A 16,734-nucleotide genomic window follows, 5' to 3' on the forward strand; every position below is an offset into this window, starting at 1 on the left:
ACTGCTGCAAATAAGAACAAGAAATGAGAAATATCAACCAATAGAACGCACTTCAGGGTCCCCAATGCACTTTCTATATATATACTTAATGTAGATATAAGAAGATGTGGTATAAGTGCCAATGAGACAACTCTCCATCTTATTTATACAAGTAACCCATTATAGGTACATTAGTATGTGGAAAATAAACATTTATATCTCAGAAGTAAATCTGTAAAATTCAACTACAGTTTATGAAAGTTCAGATCAACATAACTATCATCAGTAACTGATTTATTTATTCAAATAAATAAAATATAAAATCTATCTATGAAATATCACTATGACAAATATTAACGCAAGCTTTCAAGCAATTGTTATTGCAAGGAACCTTTCAAATTCATATTGATAATATTTCAAATCACATTTAAGCTAAGATCTAAAACTAAAATGCCTCCAATACTTATTTACTATAACTGCTGGTTGATAAATTATACATAGACCATTCAGCATATATTAACATTTCTCAATAAACTAAAGAAAATAAAATTCATTTGAAAACTTTTTTGTGTGAAATAATTACCAAATTGAAAAGGCCTATGTTTGACAAATTTCATTTAAGGGGGCTCGCGGGTCAAAATCATTTTTTTTAATTTAATATAAGATTTCGCTATTTTTTTTCTATAAATGAACTTTATCTTATACCTAATAGAAAAATGAAATAAAAAAGAGGGGTCACCGATCATTTACGCTCACAATCTGCCTTCGAAAGAAACATACATTTTTGTAAATGTCCTTTTTTTCTGTTGAACTAATAAGAGAAAAAGAGGTAATATAGGAATAAAAAAAGAACCTAATTACAGAAATCGCTTAAATTTTACAATTATTTAGTTTATGTATAGCTTATTTGAAAACAACAATAAAAGATATAGGTCACCGATGAGTAAAAAAAGATATTTCAATGTTAAAGCCAAAAAATAGCATTTTTGCACCAAAGGGAGATAATTTCGAACTTTTTCAATGATATCTACATTTAATAAGTCAACTGGGGCCAACACGAATTGATTTTTTGGAATGATTTTTGTGCCATATGATAAAGTAACAACTACTTAAGGTAATTTATAAAATTTGTAATGAAAATTAAATGTTTAATTTTTTTCTGAAAATCTTACACCCGCGAGCCTCCTTAAGAATGATCTCTTATGATTTGTACTTTTATTAAAGTATTTATATCGTCATTGATTGTGAAATGCAAGCCTTGCTTTAAAGAAAATAAAATGTGATAACCATTCAGTACACAACATGTTGTAAAAGTGGGCATGTGGCTATTTATAGTGTTTCTATTATCAGAACTAATGCTATGATTGTACTCCTCCAGTAGAAGTTAGATTAAACAGTATAGACTTGAGATTCAATGCCAGGAACGCTTGGTCAGTGGAACAGCCACGTAATATCTCCTGGATAATACCAACTATGGTGTACACATCAAAAAATCTTTTGTTGGTTCTGAAAATAGAAAAAAAACCTTTTACAAGTTTTATGAAGGATGAAACATTTTGTTGCCAACAAAAGGCAGTTTCAAAGATATGAAGGATTCCAAAGGTATATTCAAACTCAAAAGTAGTTAACAAATGCCACACTTAAACTGACGATCAAGATTACACAAAACACATCAAAGAAAGCTTAAAGACAAATCCTTCTATTCAGATCTACCAATAGTATCTTCGTTATATTTTATATTTACTTAAGGTTAGGTAAAAGCTTCAAAATAAGCAAATAAAAAAATGGGGTCACCGACCTCGTTTTCGATTTAGAACGCCGTCTTTTTCATGGAATTTGGAAATCGGGACCTCTAGTCAATAGCAGTGTAATATTTTTTTAAAAGTTGGTTTCCCATAAAACTTGTTTGTTCTGTTAACCAAGTTAATACAAACTGTTTTAATAACATTACCAATTTCTGAGGGGAAAATAATAGCGATAAGTTGCTATAATAATTTTCCCGCCTTTATTTATTGTGAAATAACGATAAAAGAGTGATGTTTAAAAAACATTGACCAATAATTTCTCGATGAATATTCAACAGAATATGCGTTGTTTATTTCTAGATAAAATCATGAAATAAAACGATGGGGTCACCGGAATGGAAAAAGAGATATTTCTACAAAAGGGTAAACAATTTGAAAAGGCGGGAATACATTGCGTCAATTCTAATATAACGTCGAAAGCCGTTCCGCCGGTTTTGGCGTTATTCCTATACAAATTACGGACAACACAGTTCTCGTTATTTGCTGTTATGTTGGTTTTTTTTTTTCAACTACTATTAATGCATATTAATTTACACGTGATAGTACTTAGTTTTCAGTCAGTTTCACAGACACGTTATATAAATGCGGTGGTTGGAAAACAATGCGTTGAACAAATATACACGCAAATGGATTATGCTTCTATGAACAACATTTCTATTCAACTTATTTATAGTGCTTATGTGTTGAACAGAAATTCTTCTTAAAACAGTGAATACATTTTTTATATTATTTCATAGTTAAGTCAAAGTATATTTGAAAGACAAGACAGACCTTTGCTTTCGATATTATGAATTCTAATTTCGCGGTTAGGAATGTTGCTCCTTTTTATTTTGATGATAATAACTTAAAATCTATAGAAATCTAAGACCCCTAACAATAAAGATCGAGGAGCCGATATTGCAAATATGACTCAGAAAAATGGGACTTAAAAATACCACTTCTAAATGTAGTTTTAAAAAGATAGATTTTTTTATGAACCGGGTTCCGTTCATATCGTAGCGGATATTTATATACGTAGTTCTACATAGATTTTGATCGTATGAACGAGTAGCTAGGCTAGCTGCAATCAATATCCATGTAGCAGCTAGACTAGCTACATGTTCAATAGTCATAAATCTAGGTAGCCCTATGTAGCCGCTACGATATTGAACGCAACCCTGATCTTTGTTTAAGTTTAAACGCTTAGATAAATCGATCTACAATTCAAAATGTGTTATGTAGATATGAAAATAAATCTGCGCATGGTCAGTTTAATATATTCTTATAAGTAACTGATTTCAGAGTTTCGTCCGTATACTCAAATGATTTGACAGAACATGAAGATACAATAAAATGTATACGTCGTTCTTTTGCGCAAGTTTTCGGAAAGATAAAGATATGATATAGCAAATAATACAAATTTCCACAAGAGACCAATTGACACATGAACTATTTATAATAGGTCACCGTACGGCCTTCAACAATTAGCAAATCTCATAATGCATATAAAGCTATAAAAGGTCCAGAAATGACAGATGAAAAACAATTCAAACGAGAAAATAACGGCTTAATTTATGAACAAAAAATAAATACATGAAAAACAAATATGTAGCACTTAAACAAACGACAACTACTTAATTACGACCTTGGACAGGACCCGTTTCAGTGCTCGACTGATACCGTTACTTATTCGTTCCGTATTCGCTAAATAAACGTGTGTTAATCGGTGCACATTTCAAGAAATATCTTTTCAATTGTATTTATTCATTATTATTATTTTTTTATTATTTTCTGTAAATTCCTCATCTTCAAACAAAATGACCGTTATAAGTAAAATTATTCTGACATTTCTTTGTTTTAAAAGGATTTATGACATATTAATCAAAAAGATAATTAATAAATGCAGAAGCACATCTAATGAACCAAATATTTCCTTATTCTATTGTCTACGAGGTATTTTTTAACAAAATGACCGATTATTTTAGGATTGCAATGTATATTAAATTTAAAATCACAAGTTCTAAAAAGATCGTAAATGAGAGATGCTCTTAAAAGATCGATTAAATTTCGTGCAAGTGTTAACGGGGTCTATTTAACATACTACTGTTTTGATCATTCATCCATAGGCATCTATCATATCAAAATATTCCGTCATGTTGCTAGAAACTCGGTCTAAATATACTCATACAGTTGTAATATCGTGATTATGAATGGAACCTAGTCCGACTTTTTTTCTCAAATCAACTATTGAATTTTATGCCCCACTTACGATAGACTAGTAGAGGGGCATTATGTTTTCTGGTCTGTGCGTCCGTTCGTCCGTCCGTCCGTCTGTCCCGCTTCAGGTTAAAGTTTTTAATCCAGGTAGTTTTTGAAGTTCTTGTTGCTTATGATATGATATTTCTAATTCAAAGACCAAATTTGACTTTTGACCCCAATTTCAAGGTACACTGAACACAGAAAATGAAAGTGCAAATTTCAGGTTAAAGTTTTAGGTCAAGGTAGTTTTGTGATGAAGCTGAAGTCCAATCAACTTGAATCTTAGTAAACATGTTGCTTATGACATAATCTTTCTAATTTTAATGCCAAATTAGATTATTTTACCCAATATCACTGTCCATTGAACATTGAAAATGATAGTGTGAGTTGGGCATACGTGTAATTTGGACACATTCTTGTTGCATATGCATTACTCTTTAATGCTTCACTTCAACAACTTTTAAACACAGGCAGGCTTATGTTGTCAGTTGTTAGTTTGCTGTATAGTTAACTCTCTTTTTATTCATATATTTTATCATTTGCTGTTTTGTTGTTTGTTTCAGACACACTTAATTCACATAATTAATTTATATATCCAATTCTGGAACATGTCTATTATATAAAAACAATTTTCATTTTCATTTCGGAAAATCTACTTATCAAAACGTTTGTCACCCTATCCATCGGCTCAAAGAGGAATAACTCTCATTAACGTTTCGAGTTCGCGGAAACCACGACGTCATAAAACGCTGACGGCATAGTACTGTTGCGCTGGTATATGCGCATTAACAATAGAGGGATTTGTCTTTAAGACTAAGCAACACAAATCCCATCAAGAATTTCAGTTGAACATTTACTTTGAAATATTTAGACAATTTAGTGCATCTAACTGTTAATTACCTCAGTTGTTTAAATAATAGTTCTGAACTTTCACCTAAATTACAATATAAAATGAACTTACTTGAACTTGGATAATTTTTGTAGAATTATACTGAGTTTTTCCAATAATTTATTGTCTTGTGTAGGTGCTCTCAGTACCATAGCAACCGTTCTAAACCACTGCTCATTACCACAGCTCTCTAGGAATGGAGTCTGGAAAGGTGTGTCAGCTGACAACTGTAGGAAGATATCCATAGCAGCACCCATAAATGCCTGAAAGTTCAAATTAAAGTAATTAAATATCCTCTAGCAGGCCATTGTTAAATACCGGTAGTTTAAACTTAGGATGTAACACATCTTCTGATGTCTCTAATTGGCTGAAAGCTTTTTGGTTATATCAGGTCATAGACATAATTTTGTCATTGAGCTGTGACAATTTCAACAATACATTTATAAATAAAGTTTGCACCACATTTTTTAAATCATTTCTTAATTGACAGAAAAATATTATATGCTTCCCTCAAATACCTAATAATTTTTTGTTCAATAAAATCTTATACTTTCATTTCTCTACCAGTCAACCATCAGTCTTTAAAGATAATGAAAATGTTATTGCTATCTGCAAAAACATAATAGTTTCACATTTATTGCAACTCTTAAAGCATGCTTCCATATATTTAAAATCTTCAAAATACATAAATTTCAAAGCTTTTAATTTATCAATCTCTGAAAGATAGCATACAGTAGTTAGTATCCAATTAAGAAATTGAATCATATCTAAATGTATTATTTGTATTTTCATTGTTTTTCTTACTTGCCATGTATTGTCAAAATGTTTTTTAACTAATGATTTTTTTTTCCAGAGCACCCAAGTTAAATCCAGAAAACTCCACCAAATTAAAAGGATAGAAAACAGACCAATGGGTCTTCAACACAGAAATAAAAAAAATCTCGCAAACTGAGTAATGCTTTAGATGGCCCCAAAATAAAATGAGTTCTAGTTCAATGAAAATGGTCTTCACATCAAACTCAATTTTTTGCTCAATATTTTTTTAGTATAGAGTATTGTGAGCTGTGTGTCTTTTAACATTTGATCATTATTGAGGGGGGTTTGGAGGGGTCTTGATCCCGAAATCCCGAGGTTAAAAACATGAAATCGCAAAATCCCGTCCTTAAAAAATATGAAATCCCTAGGTCCCGAAATCCGAAAAAGAATTCCCAGATCCCGAAAGGGTCAATCCCAAAATCCTGAGCTAAAAAACACCAGATCCCGGAGTCCCGATAAAGGTTCTATCCCCCCTCATTATTGTATTTTTTTTTCTTAGACTTTTAATTCTGATTGTATCTCCTGAACTTTTAATCACTTTTAATTATCTTCTGTCATACCTTATTAATAGGTTTTAGATACTGTAATACCACAGGCGTAGCTTGATAATACAGGAACAATTCTTTACACACGTCTGACTTCAGATCATTCTTCAAAACATCAAATACATGGGCAACCAGATCAACTGTTGGATTAATACACAAAACATTAAAACATTTATAAGAAAAGCAAACTACATACAGTCCCATATACCACATCTCCTTATTTTACTAAAGACTAAGATGCAGGAACCCAATATCATACCATTATGTATTTGACAAACCCATTCAAAATCTTGTGTAATTTTAATGCTCTTCATTATTGTTCATTATTTGGCCTTCTTACCTGGTTTTTTTTTTTTTGCCTTTTTAACTTTTATTAACTCACTGTCACTGATGAGCCTTTTGCAGACCAAACATGTGGCTGCCATACAAAGTTTGAATTCTCGTATCGATGTTGGGTTTTTATACTTATAGTGAATGGATATGGTAGAATATGGGATATAAGTCGAATTTTACAATTAGATCTTGACTAATATAAGACAAAGGGTTTCAGAAAAAATATTTCATCCCTTTAATGGGTCTTCGTCTATTAATGGTATGTGTCCAAATACAATGTTAGCTTGCAGTCTGAATGGGTCTGTCCTAAGTCAGGAGCATGTTCTTCAGTGGTTGTAATTTGTTAAGTGTTATACATTTTTTTTGGTCATTATTTTGTACATAAATCAGACTTAGTTTTCTAGTTTGAATTGTTTAACATGTCATTTCATCCACATTTTCATACCACATCTTCCTATATCTATATAAAGAAAAGTATTTAATACAAGTAATTTAACATTTATTTAATTACAACAGATAGCAAACATATTTAATTTTTACCATATGTATTTCTTTGTATAAGTTAATAATAAAAAAAAAAAGACAAGAAGCCGATATTCAAATTAACTAAGATATTTCATCCCTTACCAATTATAAAGCTATAAAATTCACCAATATAACCTCAATTTACCTTGTGATAGAGTTTTAAGTATAATGAGAGAGGACAAGAGCCTGACATGTTGGTTAGAACTTCTAAAGTAGATGCCATCTTTTGATTTGTCTAGCTTTGTTGGTGACAAGGGGAAGTCACTCTTGTCACTACTAACATCCATAAACTTCACTGTTTTAGATCTGTATAATTCTTCTCCTAATCGTCTAAGTGTAGATGACAGGTTTGATTTCTATAAAAATAAAGGTTATATATATTATAGAATGGTGAATTATTGCTTTATCCTTAATAAAATTTAATTAAAATATTGGGAACACTTCTCTGCAATGCCTTACAGATGATTTTAGCTCTTGAAAAATCGTCAAATATTTGATGATTACCTTTCCTATGTTAAATTTGTTTAAATTCAAGTTAATTAATTTGAGCCTTAAAAGAGACATTATTAAAAAACTTTAAATTATTTTTTTCTGGTCTCTTTTTTTTTTAAATGTAAGTCTTTATAAATTGGAAAAAAAAACTGCACTGCACAGTTTTCCTATCAAAGGTCTGTGGTTTTCTCAGAGCACTTCGGCTTCCTTCACCAATAAAACTGGTTGCAACGGAATAGCCCAAATGTGGCGCTTAAAATACCAACAGTCAATCAATCTATAAACCACAAAAAAGATATTGAGCTTCCCTGGGGAAACAAATATTTGTGTAATGGTTTAAACAAAATTAATATAATTTTTTCATTCATTTCAACTTTCAGTTTCCTCAAGGCTCAAGATCAATTACTAGAATAAATGTTGATTTACATATTTTGTGCAGCAATTATTATTTCTTGACCGATACATTACATCATATATATGAATTATATTTTTGACATACCTGTTGGCCTGAAGCTTGCTCTACATTGATAAGGGACCAGTAAATAAATTGTAAACAAGGGAGACTAATCCTGAAGTTATTTGGAGGGAATTCTCTCAGCATATCAACTGAGGTAGGTAAGATCTACAAAATATAAATCAAACAATAAATGTATACGTTTTTTTAAATATTTTAAAATATCCAATTCTTAAATTTTATATATTTTCACTATTGAATTAAGATAAAACATATCATGTGGATATATATATTTTTGATTATTTAACTATACATTAAAATTGAAAAGACATCAATGAGGCTTTCAAAAGTTTTAAAAGAATTCAACAAATGTGTTTCATTTTTTTTGTACACATCTACTTTTGCAAAGGCAATATTTCTGTACCAAAAATCTGTAGTACTGGAAATGTACTTTTAATATTCAGTACTATTTTGACACTTTAGAATTATTGTAAGATTTATGTACCTAAAGTTTACAGTACTTGATTTGTACTTGAAATTTAAGTACTACAGATTTTGGGTTGCACAGTTACATTTTTAGCGTTTTTGAAGTTTGTCTTTTTCATAGCTCATGAAGTAATGATGTTCAAACATGGAATACTATGTGATCATTGTTGGTATTATTTGTGTACCAATATTTTAAGTACAAATCAAGTACTGGAAAATACAAGTACCTAAATATTACAATAGCTCTAAAAGTAAAGAAATAGTACTAAATATTAAAATTAAATTTACAGTACTACAGGTTTTAAGTACAGAAATAGTACCTATCCAAAAGTAGCTGTGTACTGATATTAAAATAAATACTTCGGATTCATTTATATTTAGTTGTTACCAATTTTTGCACTTTTATGGATATTTGATTTTCATGGTTTTCCAAAAGTCTGCATTTAATCTTATAGCAAATTTGCAGTTCCTTGACCAATTAAAATTTGTGGTTTCCCTGTACCACGAAATCCACAAAATTGGTATCAAATGATCATGAATAATTATGAATCCACAGTATCTATAATTCAATGAACTACTTGTGATATTTTCAAATAAGGTCTATATGTCGTGTTAATTGGTGTGGGTTGCTATTTCACCCATATACCCTGCATCTCAATCAAATTTATTCAAATCTTACTTTACCTTTAAAACTCTTTCCAGTATGTACTCTGTTGAGGAGAACCTTTCTATAGCTCTGGTTGGTTGGTCAGTTACAGCGTAGCGTAGATGTGCATCACAGATCCAGTCCAGTAATATACCCATGATGTCATAACTACAGGAACTGGTGGAAAACTGGGAAAAAAGGTATAAAGAATCAATATGAGGTAGAATAAGGGCTATTCCATCAAAATGTTTGTGGGAGGGAAAGAAGGAAAGTTTAATTATTGAATGTGAGTCATGGGTCTTTTTTCAGTAAGTTTCTAATACAATTATGCAAAATTATCTAAAAAAAATGTTTCTTGTTTGAACGGATATTTTCAAAATTCTTTCCTACCCTACCTCATACATTTTAATGGAATAACCCTAAACCAGCTTTCTATCATTGCTCCTATAAAGAGAAATCAAAGTGATGGATATCACTCATGGAAAGATTAGAGGAGTAGTTTGAATTATTTCATATTAAGGTATGGTGGGGAAAAATGAACATTTATAGAGCACTATTGCTGAAAGTTGCATTTACAGCAGGTCTTTAGAACGAAAATTGCTTTTTCAGTGTGAGGATAAAATGAGCTCAAATTAAATAATATGAGTCTCCAAATTTGCACAATTTATTTGAAACTGCAGTTTATATCTAATAGAAATTATGTTGCCGGTTCAGAATATGTTTAAAAAAAACAAAAAAAAAATGCAAAAATTCTTCTAGTTAATGTTATCAACTATCTTTCTAAGACATAAATTTAGTCTAGACCAACAGCTAAAAGCTTTAAAGTGCCAACAAAAATAATCTAAAAATCTTGTTTTGGGGCATTTTGTAAGTTGAAACAGAGGTTATATGGCATTGAAAATTAAAAGTTTTAGAGTGCCTTTTGATCAGATTTTAAAGTTTTTTTCAACAGGGCATTTAAAATTTTATTTTTCAACGTAAACTAATTAAAAAACTTATTTCTTTGAAATGTGGATTCTTTCTTGATTGCAAAAATATATTATGCTGCTAATAAAAATTCAAATGACTAAAATAGACATAATGATTGGTGGGAAATAAACTAATAAACAATGGTTTGTTATAATTAAAAGTTTATAAATTTCAAAAAGTCAATTCCTGATAAAAAAAAAGTGAACTAATCTAAATTGTTGATTAATTACAGATGATTATTGGAAAATTATCAGGTAAATTATAGGCCATACTTGAATACCTTTTACATATTCATATTTAATATATTCATATTTAATTTTTTTTAAGATCTTGTTAATCCATTAATCATTTATCTTTCAGATATAATTTACAGAATCACTTTATGTAATGTAGATCAAAAGTAATTGGTAATAAATAAATCTATCATCCTTATAAATATCAAACATCTAATATACACATTTGTGTATTCAATTATGAGGACAAATACTTGTGTATTAAGAATTTGATGCATATTGGATTACTCTGTATAATTATGTAAGACTGAGGTTGATAGGTAATGTGGTCAATTTGATTGGCAGTTTAGGAGGTGGGGCCTTGTAATTAAAGGTCCACCTTGTCTCTGATTGTTTAGTGATAATGACAGTTGTCAATCATTCTAGTGGAATCAATACCCACTTACCTAATCAAAATGTTTTAAAAAAGCCTGCACATCAACACACCTTAATTACATACATTCTTGAATGAACTGCTCCAATAATATACCCAGTTTTTTTCAGTTTATTTGTGTATTATGTGCACATACATGAGAACCATAGGGAACTTTATTTTAGTGTGAATACATTTAGTAACAGTAGCTAACCTGTCCTGTTGTTAGGGAGGGTGGTACCTAAGTAAAGATTTAGAACAAGTTCTAATCTTTCCAAAAAAATAGAGAATAAAGATTTAATCAGTTTTTAATATTATTCTTTTCAACAAAGATAAACACAAATAATATTCAAAGGAAATCCTTTTTAAAAAAAAACATCTGATCAATTCTTCAATGCAAAAAATGTAAAATAGATTTTGTTATTGTTTTCAATAAGTATAAATTATTTCTGAGTTGTCTCCCATTGATTAAAACAATTATATCTTTTGAACTTACTTTTGCTGTGTTTTTAAATTTTAATTTGTAACCATGGTTATCTACATAACAAATATGCCAAATTCAAACCTTTTAAGTTGCTGTGGTGTCCAAAATCATGGCTTTCAGTGATTTGCTTATGTTTTTTTCCATTAGTTGTTGAATTATTGTGATATTGGAAAATAAAATTTTATATTTATTTATACATGTGTATATCTGATCTAATAAGGGTGAAATACCTCTCAATTCTAGTTAATATAAATTGTTGATACAATACCTTAATCAATTTAATTCTTATCATCAAATGAATTAAATCAGCAAAATATTCTGTACTATTTTCAATTAGTCAAAATATATTTTCTGAGTTATTTCCCCTGGATCAAACTTCACAAAGGATGAATTAGAAAATTAATATTGCTCAAGACTGAATGATGCCCTGAAGATGTCCCTTAATAATGTTGTAAGTTGGCTTGCTGCCTCATTGATACTACCAATTCTTTTTTTCATTTCACAGTTTTGCCAAAGTTTGCACAGATAAGCTTTATAAAATTTGAACTTTGTTGATAATTTATATTAGTGGATAAACTTATATTAAGGGAATCAAGGAAATTGAAAGCCCACGAATAATGAAGTATCCCCAGTAACTATATTTTGATAACTGATTTGTGTTCAATATTGTAGCAGCTATGTAGATTTATGACTATAGGTTCTACATAGATATTGATAGCAGTTAGGCAAAAATCTACCTAGCACTACATACAATGTAGCCACTACTAAATTGAACTCAACCCTGTTCACTTTTCCTACTATAAACATGTGAAAGTTACCTTTTTCTCTTTCTGCACTCTGTTTTCCCTTTGTTGTCCTTTCTGTTTAGGTACAGCAGTAGATAAGGCTATGTTACCCAGCTCTACTTCCTTCTGTCTTTCTGTAAAGTCCTGCTTTCTCTAAAAAAAAAAGATTATTGGTGTAAATTGATTTTTGTATCATTTACTTTTAAAATCATATTGAGAAACAAAATGTGAAAGATAGCAAATGTTAACTTTGGTGTAAGCTTTACAACAACAAAAGTATGAAATACAAAACATTGCATTGTTTGTACATGGTATTTTTTTCTGTTAATATATAGCTTTCTGTAGTGTTTGGATATTGTCTACCTATATTCACAGTATTGGTACCCTACGATAAGTTAAGCATCCATAGATAGAGGAAGATGTGGTACGAGTGCCAATGAGACAACTCTCCATCCAAATAACAATTCATAAAAGTAAACCATTAATATTATAGGTCAAGGTACTGCCTTCAAAACGGAGCCTTGGCACACACCAAAAAACAAGCCATAAATGCATGATTTGAAATCATGTTCTGCCTTTTTCCTTGAAACTAATCTACTTTTGTCTTTATGTTTGTATCTGTATTTTTATAGAGTGGCATATTCTTTTTAATTTTTTTTTAAAAGGGGTTTTATAGTATAGGCATGCTGCCCAAGTCTATATAATATTCATTCTTAATGAAACAGTGCATGTACAATGCATTTAATTTCAATTAAGATCAAAAAAAATAAAAAGGGGGGGATCCAGCTTAAGCACGCCTCTGTGTGTGGGATTTTCTTGCTGCATTGAAGACCTGTTAGTGGTCTTCGGCAGTTATCTGCTCTTGTTCAGGTTGTTGTTTCTTGATACATTCTCCACTTCCATTCTCTATTTGAAGATGACAGAAAAAGGTAACAAATTACCCTGAAGTATGACAAGAAGCAAGATTTCAATGCGCAATGTATCTAATTAAATTTATCACCATCAGCAATTCCTTCAACCTAAATTGATATGAGTTCTTACCTGTAAGTTTGTAAGTCTGGCTTGAACACTAACAGCTTGTTTCTCTAACTCATCATGCTGAGTCCTTACCTGTAAGTTTGTAAGTCTGGCTTGAACACTGACAACTTGTTTCTCTAGCTTGTCATGCTGAGTTCTTACCTGTAAGTTTGTAAGTCTGGCTTGAACACTGACAGCTTGTTTCTCTAGCTTGTCATGCTGAGTTCTTACCTGTAAGTTTGTAATTCGGACTTGAACACTAACAGGTTGTTTCTCTAGCTTGTCATGCTGAGTTCTTACCTGTAAGTTTGTAAGTCTGGCTTGAACACTAACAGCTTGTTTCTCTAGCTTGTCATGCTGAGTTCTTACCTGTAAGTTTGTAAGTCTGGCTTGAACACTTACAGCTTGTTTCTCTAGCTTGTCATGCTGAGTTCTTACCTGTAAGTTTGTAAGTCTGGCTTGAACACTGACAGCTTGTTTCTCTAACTTGTCCTATTGAGTTCTTACCTGAAAGTTTGTAAGTCTGGCTTGAACACTGACAGCTTGTTTCTCTAACTTGTCCTAATGAGTTCTTACCTGTAAGTTTGTAAGTCTGGCTTGAACACTAACAGCTTGTTTCTCTAGCTTGTCATGCTGAGTTCTTACCTGTAAGTTTATAAGTCTGGCTTGAACACTGACAGCTTGTTTCTCTAACTTGTCCTAATGAGTTCTTACCTGTAAGTGTGTAAGTCTGGCTTGAACACTAACAGCTTGTTTCTCTAGCTTGTCATGCTGAGTTCTTACCTGTAAGTTTATAAGTCTGGCTTGAACACTTACAGGTTGTTTCTCTAGCTTGTCATGCTGAGTTCTTAACTGTAAGTTTATAAGTCTGGCTTGAACACTAACAGGTTGTTTCTCTAGCTTGTCATGCTGAGTTCTTACCTGTAAGTTTTTAAGTCTGGCTTGAACACTAACAGCTTGTTTCTCTAGCTTGTCATGCTGAGTTCTTATCTGTAAGTTTGTAAGTCTGGCTTGAACACTAACAGGTTGTTTCTCTAGCTTGTCATGCTGAGTTCTTACCTGTAAGTTTGTAAGTCTGGCTTGAACACTAACAGCTTGTTTCTCTAGCTTGTCATGCTGAGCTCTTACCTGTAAGTTTGTAAGTCTGGCTTGAACACTGACAACTTGTTTCTCTAGCTTGTCATGCTGAGTTCTTACCTGTAAGTTTGTTAGTCTGGCTTGAACACTGACAGCTTGTTTCTCTAACTTGTCCTATTGAGTTCTTACCTGTAAGTTTGTAAGTCTGGCTTGAACACTGACAGCTTGTTTCTCTAACTTGTCCTAATGAGTTCTTACCTGTAAGTTTGTAAGTCTGGCTTGAACACTAACAGCTTGTTTCTCTAGCTTGTCATGCTGACTTTGTAATGTTTCAAACTGAAAAGAGATACATGTATCAATATATCAAAAATAGTTTATTAATATTCAAATATATTTTTTAGTTTTTAGTTTCTTTTCTTTTTTTTAATATGATCTCATGTAGTAATTGTATTAAATTGTTGGTATCTGGTGTTCTTGACACAAACTAATGGTTGTGTGCTATGCATACAGTTATCAAAGGTACCAGGATTATAATTTAATACACCAGACGCGCGTTTCGTCTACATAAGACTCATCAGTGATGCTCAGATCAAAATAGTTATAAAGCCAAACAAGTACAAAGTTGAAGAGCATTGAAAATACAAAATAGTTGTGTCAAATACGACTAAGGTAATCCATTCCCTGGATAGGAAAATCCATAGTTATTTTTTCAATTTTTTTTTTTTATTAAAACAGGAAATTTATTCAAATGACCATATAATTGATATGCATGTCGACACCAAAGTGCTGACTGCTGGGCTGGTGATAACCTCAGGGACAAAAGGTCCACCAGCAGAGGCATAGTAGTAGTCCTTTTTGTCTTCCAGTTTAAATTGTTTATTTTGATTATTTATCTTTTTGAAATTAATCAGGTCATAAGATGTCTTTGATATGTTTTTAATAAAGTTTAATTATGATATTTTTCCCTTGATGCAAATATAAGGAGATGAAGTTTGAAACCTAATAAGAAAGTTTACCATTGGAGCGCAAATGACCAGGAAAGGAAATGTTAGAAGTCACAATGTAGCATTCAACAATGAGGTAACCCCATACTGTCATAAAGTCCTGTGATAAAAAGTAAAACTATTCAAAAAAAAAAATTAAGGGTCTGATTAAGACTTCCTCAGAAATACTCATAATTTTGTCCTTATGGTTAAGATATGGTTGCTTGCATAATCTTCAGTGGCAACTATTTCAAGCACATTCTGAGTGAAATTGTCTGAATATCTATTTTCAATAAAATTGCATTTAAAGTGTGAATATCATATATTCATATCAGTTTCATCAGAAGCATGTGTCAATATGAATTTATCAGACTGATCATGTGAATATAATAATAGTTTATCAGCCCAGTGGTTGTAAATAAACTCACCATTGTTACATCAGGTTTATGTCAACATGTAAATCAAACCTGATTTGTGAACATAGTGATAGTAAAAAGTAGTTTATCTGCTTTTAGTAAATATATGTATACTGATATTCAGAAATACTGTAAACCAAGTTTTTTCAAAATATTTTATATCATGTTTAGCCTTCTTAAGGTGACTTGCAATGGTTTATTTGTCTGTTAGCATATTTATGTAATGGACAAATATATTAAGTTAATCATCTTCCCATTTGTTTTCTACTTGCAAAAGTAATCAAAATAATCACATCCCAAAATAAATCTGATGTACAGTAGTTGTCGTTTGTTTATGTAATATATATGTGTTTCTCGTTTCTCGTTTTGTTTATATAGATTAGACCGTTGGTTTTCCCGTTTGAATGGTTTTACACTAGTAATTTTGGGGCCCTTTATAGCTTGTTGTTCGGTGTGAGCCAAGGCTCCGTGTTGAAGGCCGTACTTTAACCTATAATGGTTTAATTTTTAAATTGTTATTTGGATGGAGAGTTGTCTCATTGGCACTCACACCACATCTTCCTATATCTAGTATGCAAAGCAAAATTTATGGGCTATGAACACTTGAGTAGAGCCTAATTGAACAACATCATCCACCTATATATAGCTATGAATAAAGTACTGTAAATGTAAATTCCTGTTTGAAGTATTCGTACTGATCACAGCTTAACACAACTCACTCACTTTTTGGACAATCATAATGGAAATTCCAGATGAATTGAATGCTTTGTTAGCAGCCATGAAGTTGACTGGAAAAGAACCTGTCTGGAAGATCTCGGTAAGTTCTGACCAGTTGTCAGTACAGTTGACGTGAACCAAGACAAAGGCTAAGGAACCAGAGTCATCCTCTAGTAAATCCAAGCCTGCCCTGAAAAGTAAGTCACCCTCCACCAGGAGAAGAGACGCAATGCGTTTTGACCAGTGGAAGGCAACAAAAACAGCTGTGGTACCTGCTGACCAAGTCCAATAAACCTCCATCACACGAACAGAGGCAAGAGACAGTGTGGTTGGACATGTACTAACACCAACTAAGTACAAAGGGGAACCAGTTGGGATTGTAGTCAATAGGGATATTGTCACCAGTCCCTACAACCCCAACAAGGCCTGCCAA

General features: G+C 31.5%; 1 protein-coding gene across 3 annotated transcripts in view; it reads right to left on the bottom strand.

The window, feature by feature from the left end:
* Positions 1-261: 261 nt before the first annotated feature.
* LOC134700239 (coiled-coil domain-containing protein 138-like) overlaps positions 262-16,734 on the bottom strand; it is a 41,188-nt gene continuing 24,715 nt past the window's right edge. For all 3 annotated transcript variants that reach the window (XM_063561601.1, XM_063561600.1, XM_063561602.1), the window contains exons 7-14: positions 14,444-14,521; positions 12,125-12,244; positions 9,247-9,396; positions 8,122-8,244; positions 7,276-7,486; positions 6,288-6,412; positions 4,984-5,174; positions 262-1,485 (exon numbers count right to left, since the gene is read on the bottom strand). In XM_063561601.1, coding sequence (XP_063417671.1) covers positions 1,338-1,485; positions 4,984-5,174; positions 6,288-6,412; positions 7,276-7,486; positions 8,122-8,244; positions 9,247-9,396; positions 12,125-12,244; positions 14,444-14,521 — 1,146 coding nt within the window. In that variant the 3' untranslated portion in view covers positions 262-1,337. The remainder of the gene's footprint in view (positions 1,486-4,983; positions 5,175-6,287; positions 6,413-7,275; positions 7,487-8,121; positions 8,245-9,246; positions 9,397-12,124; positions 12,245-14,443; positions 14,522-16,734) is intronic.

The sequence above is a fragment of the Mytilus trossulus genome, unplaced genomic scaffold (genome assembly GCF_036588685.1).
Source record: "Mytilus trossulus isolate FHL-02 unplaced genomic scaffold, PNRI_Mtr1.1.1.hap1 h1tg000128l__unscaffolded, whole genome shotgun sequence".
In the NCBI taxonomy this organism is placed as follows: Eukaryota; Metazoa; Mollusca; class Bivalvia; order Mytilida; family Mytilidae; genus Mytilus; species Mytilus trossulus.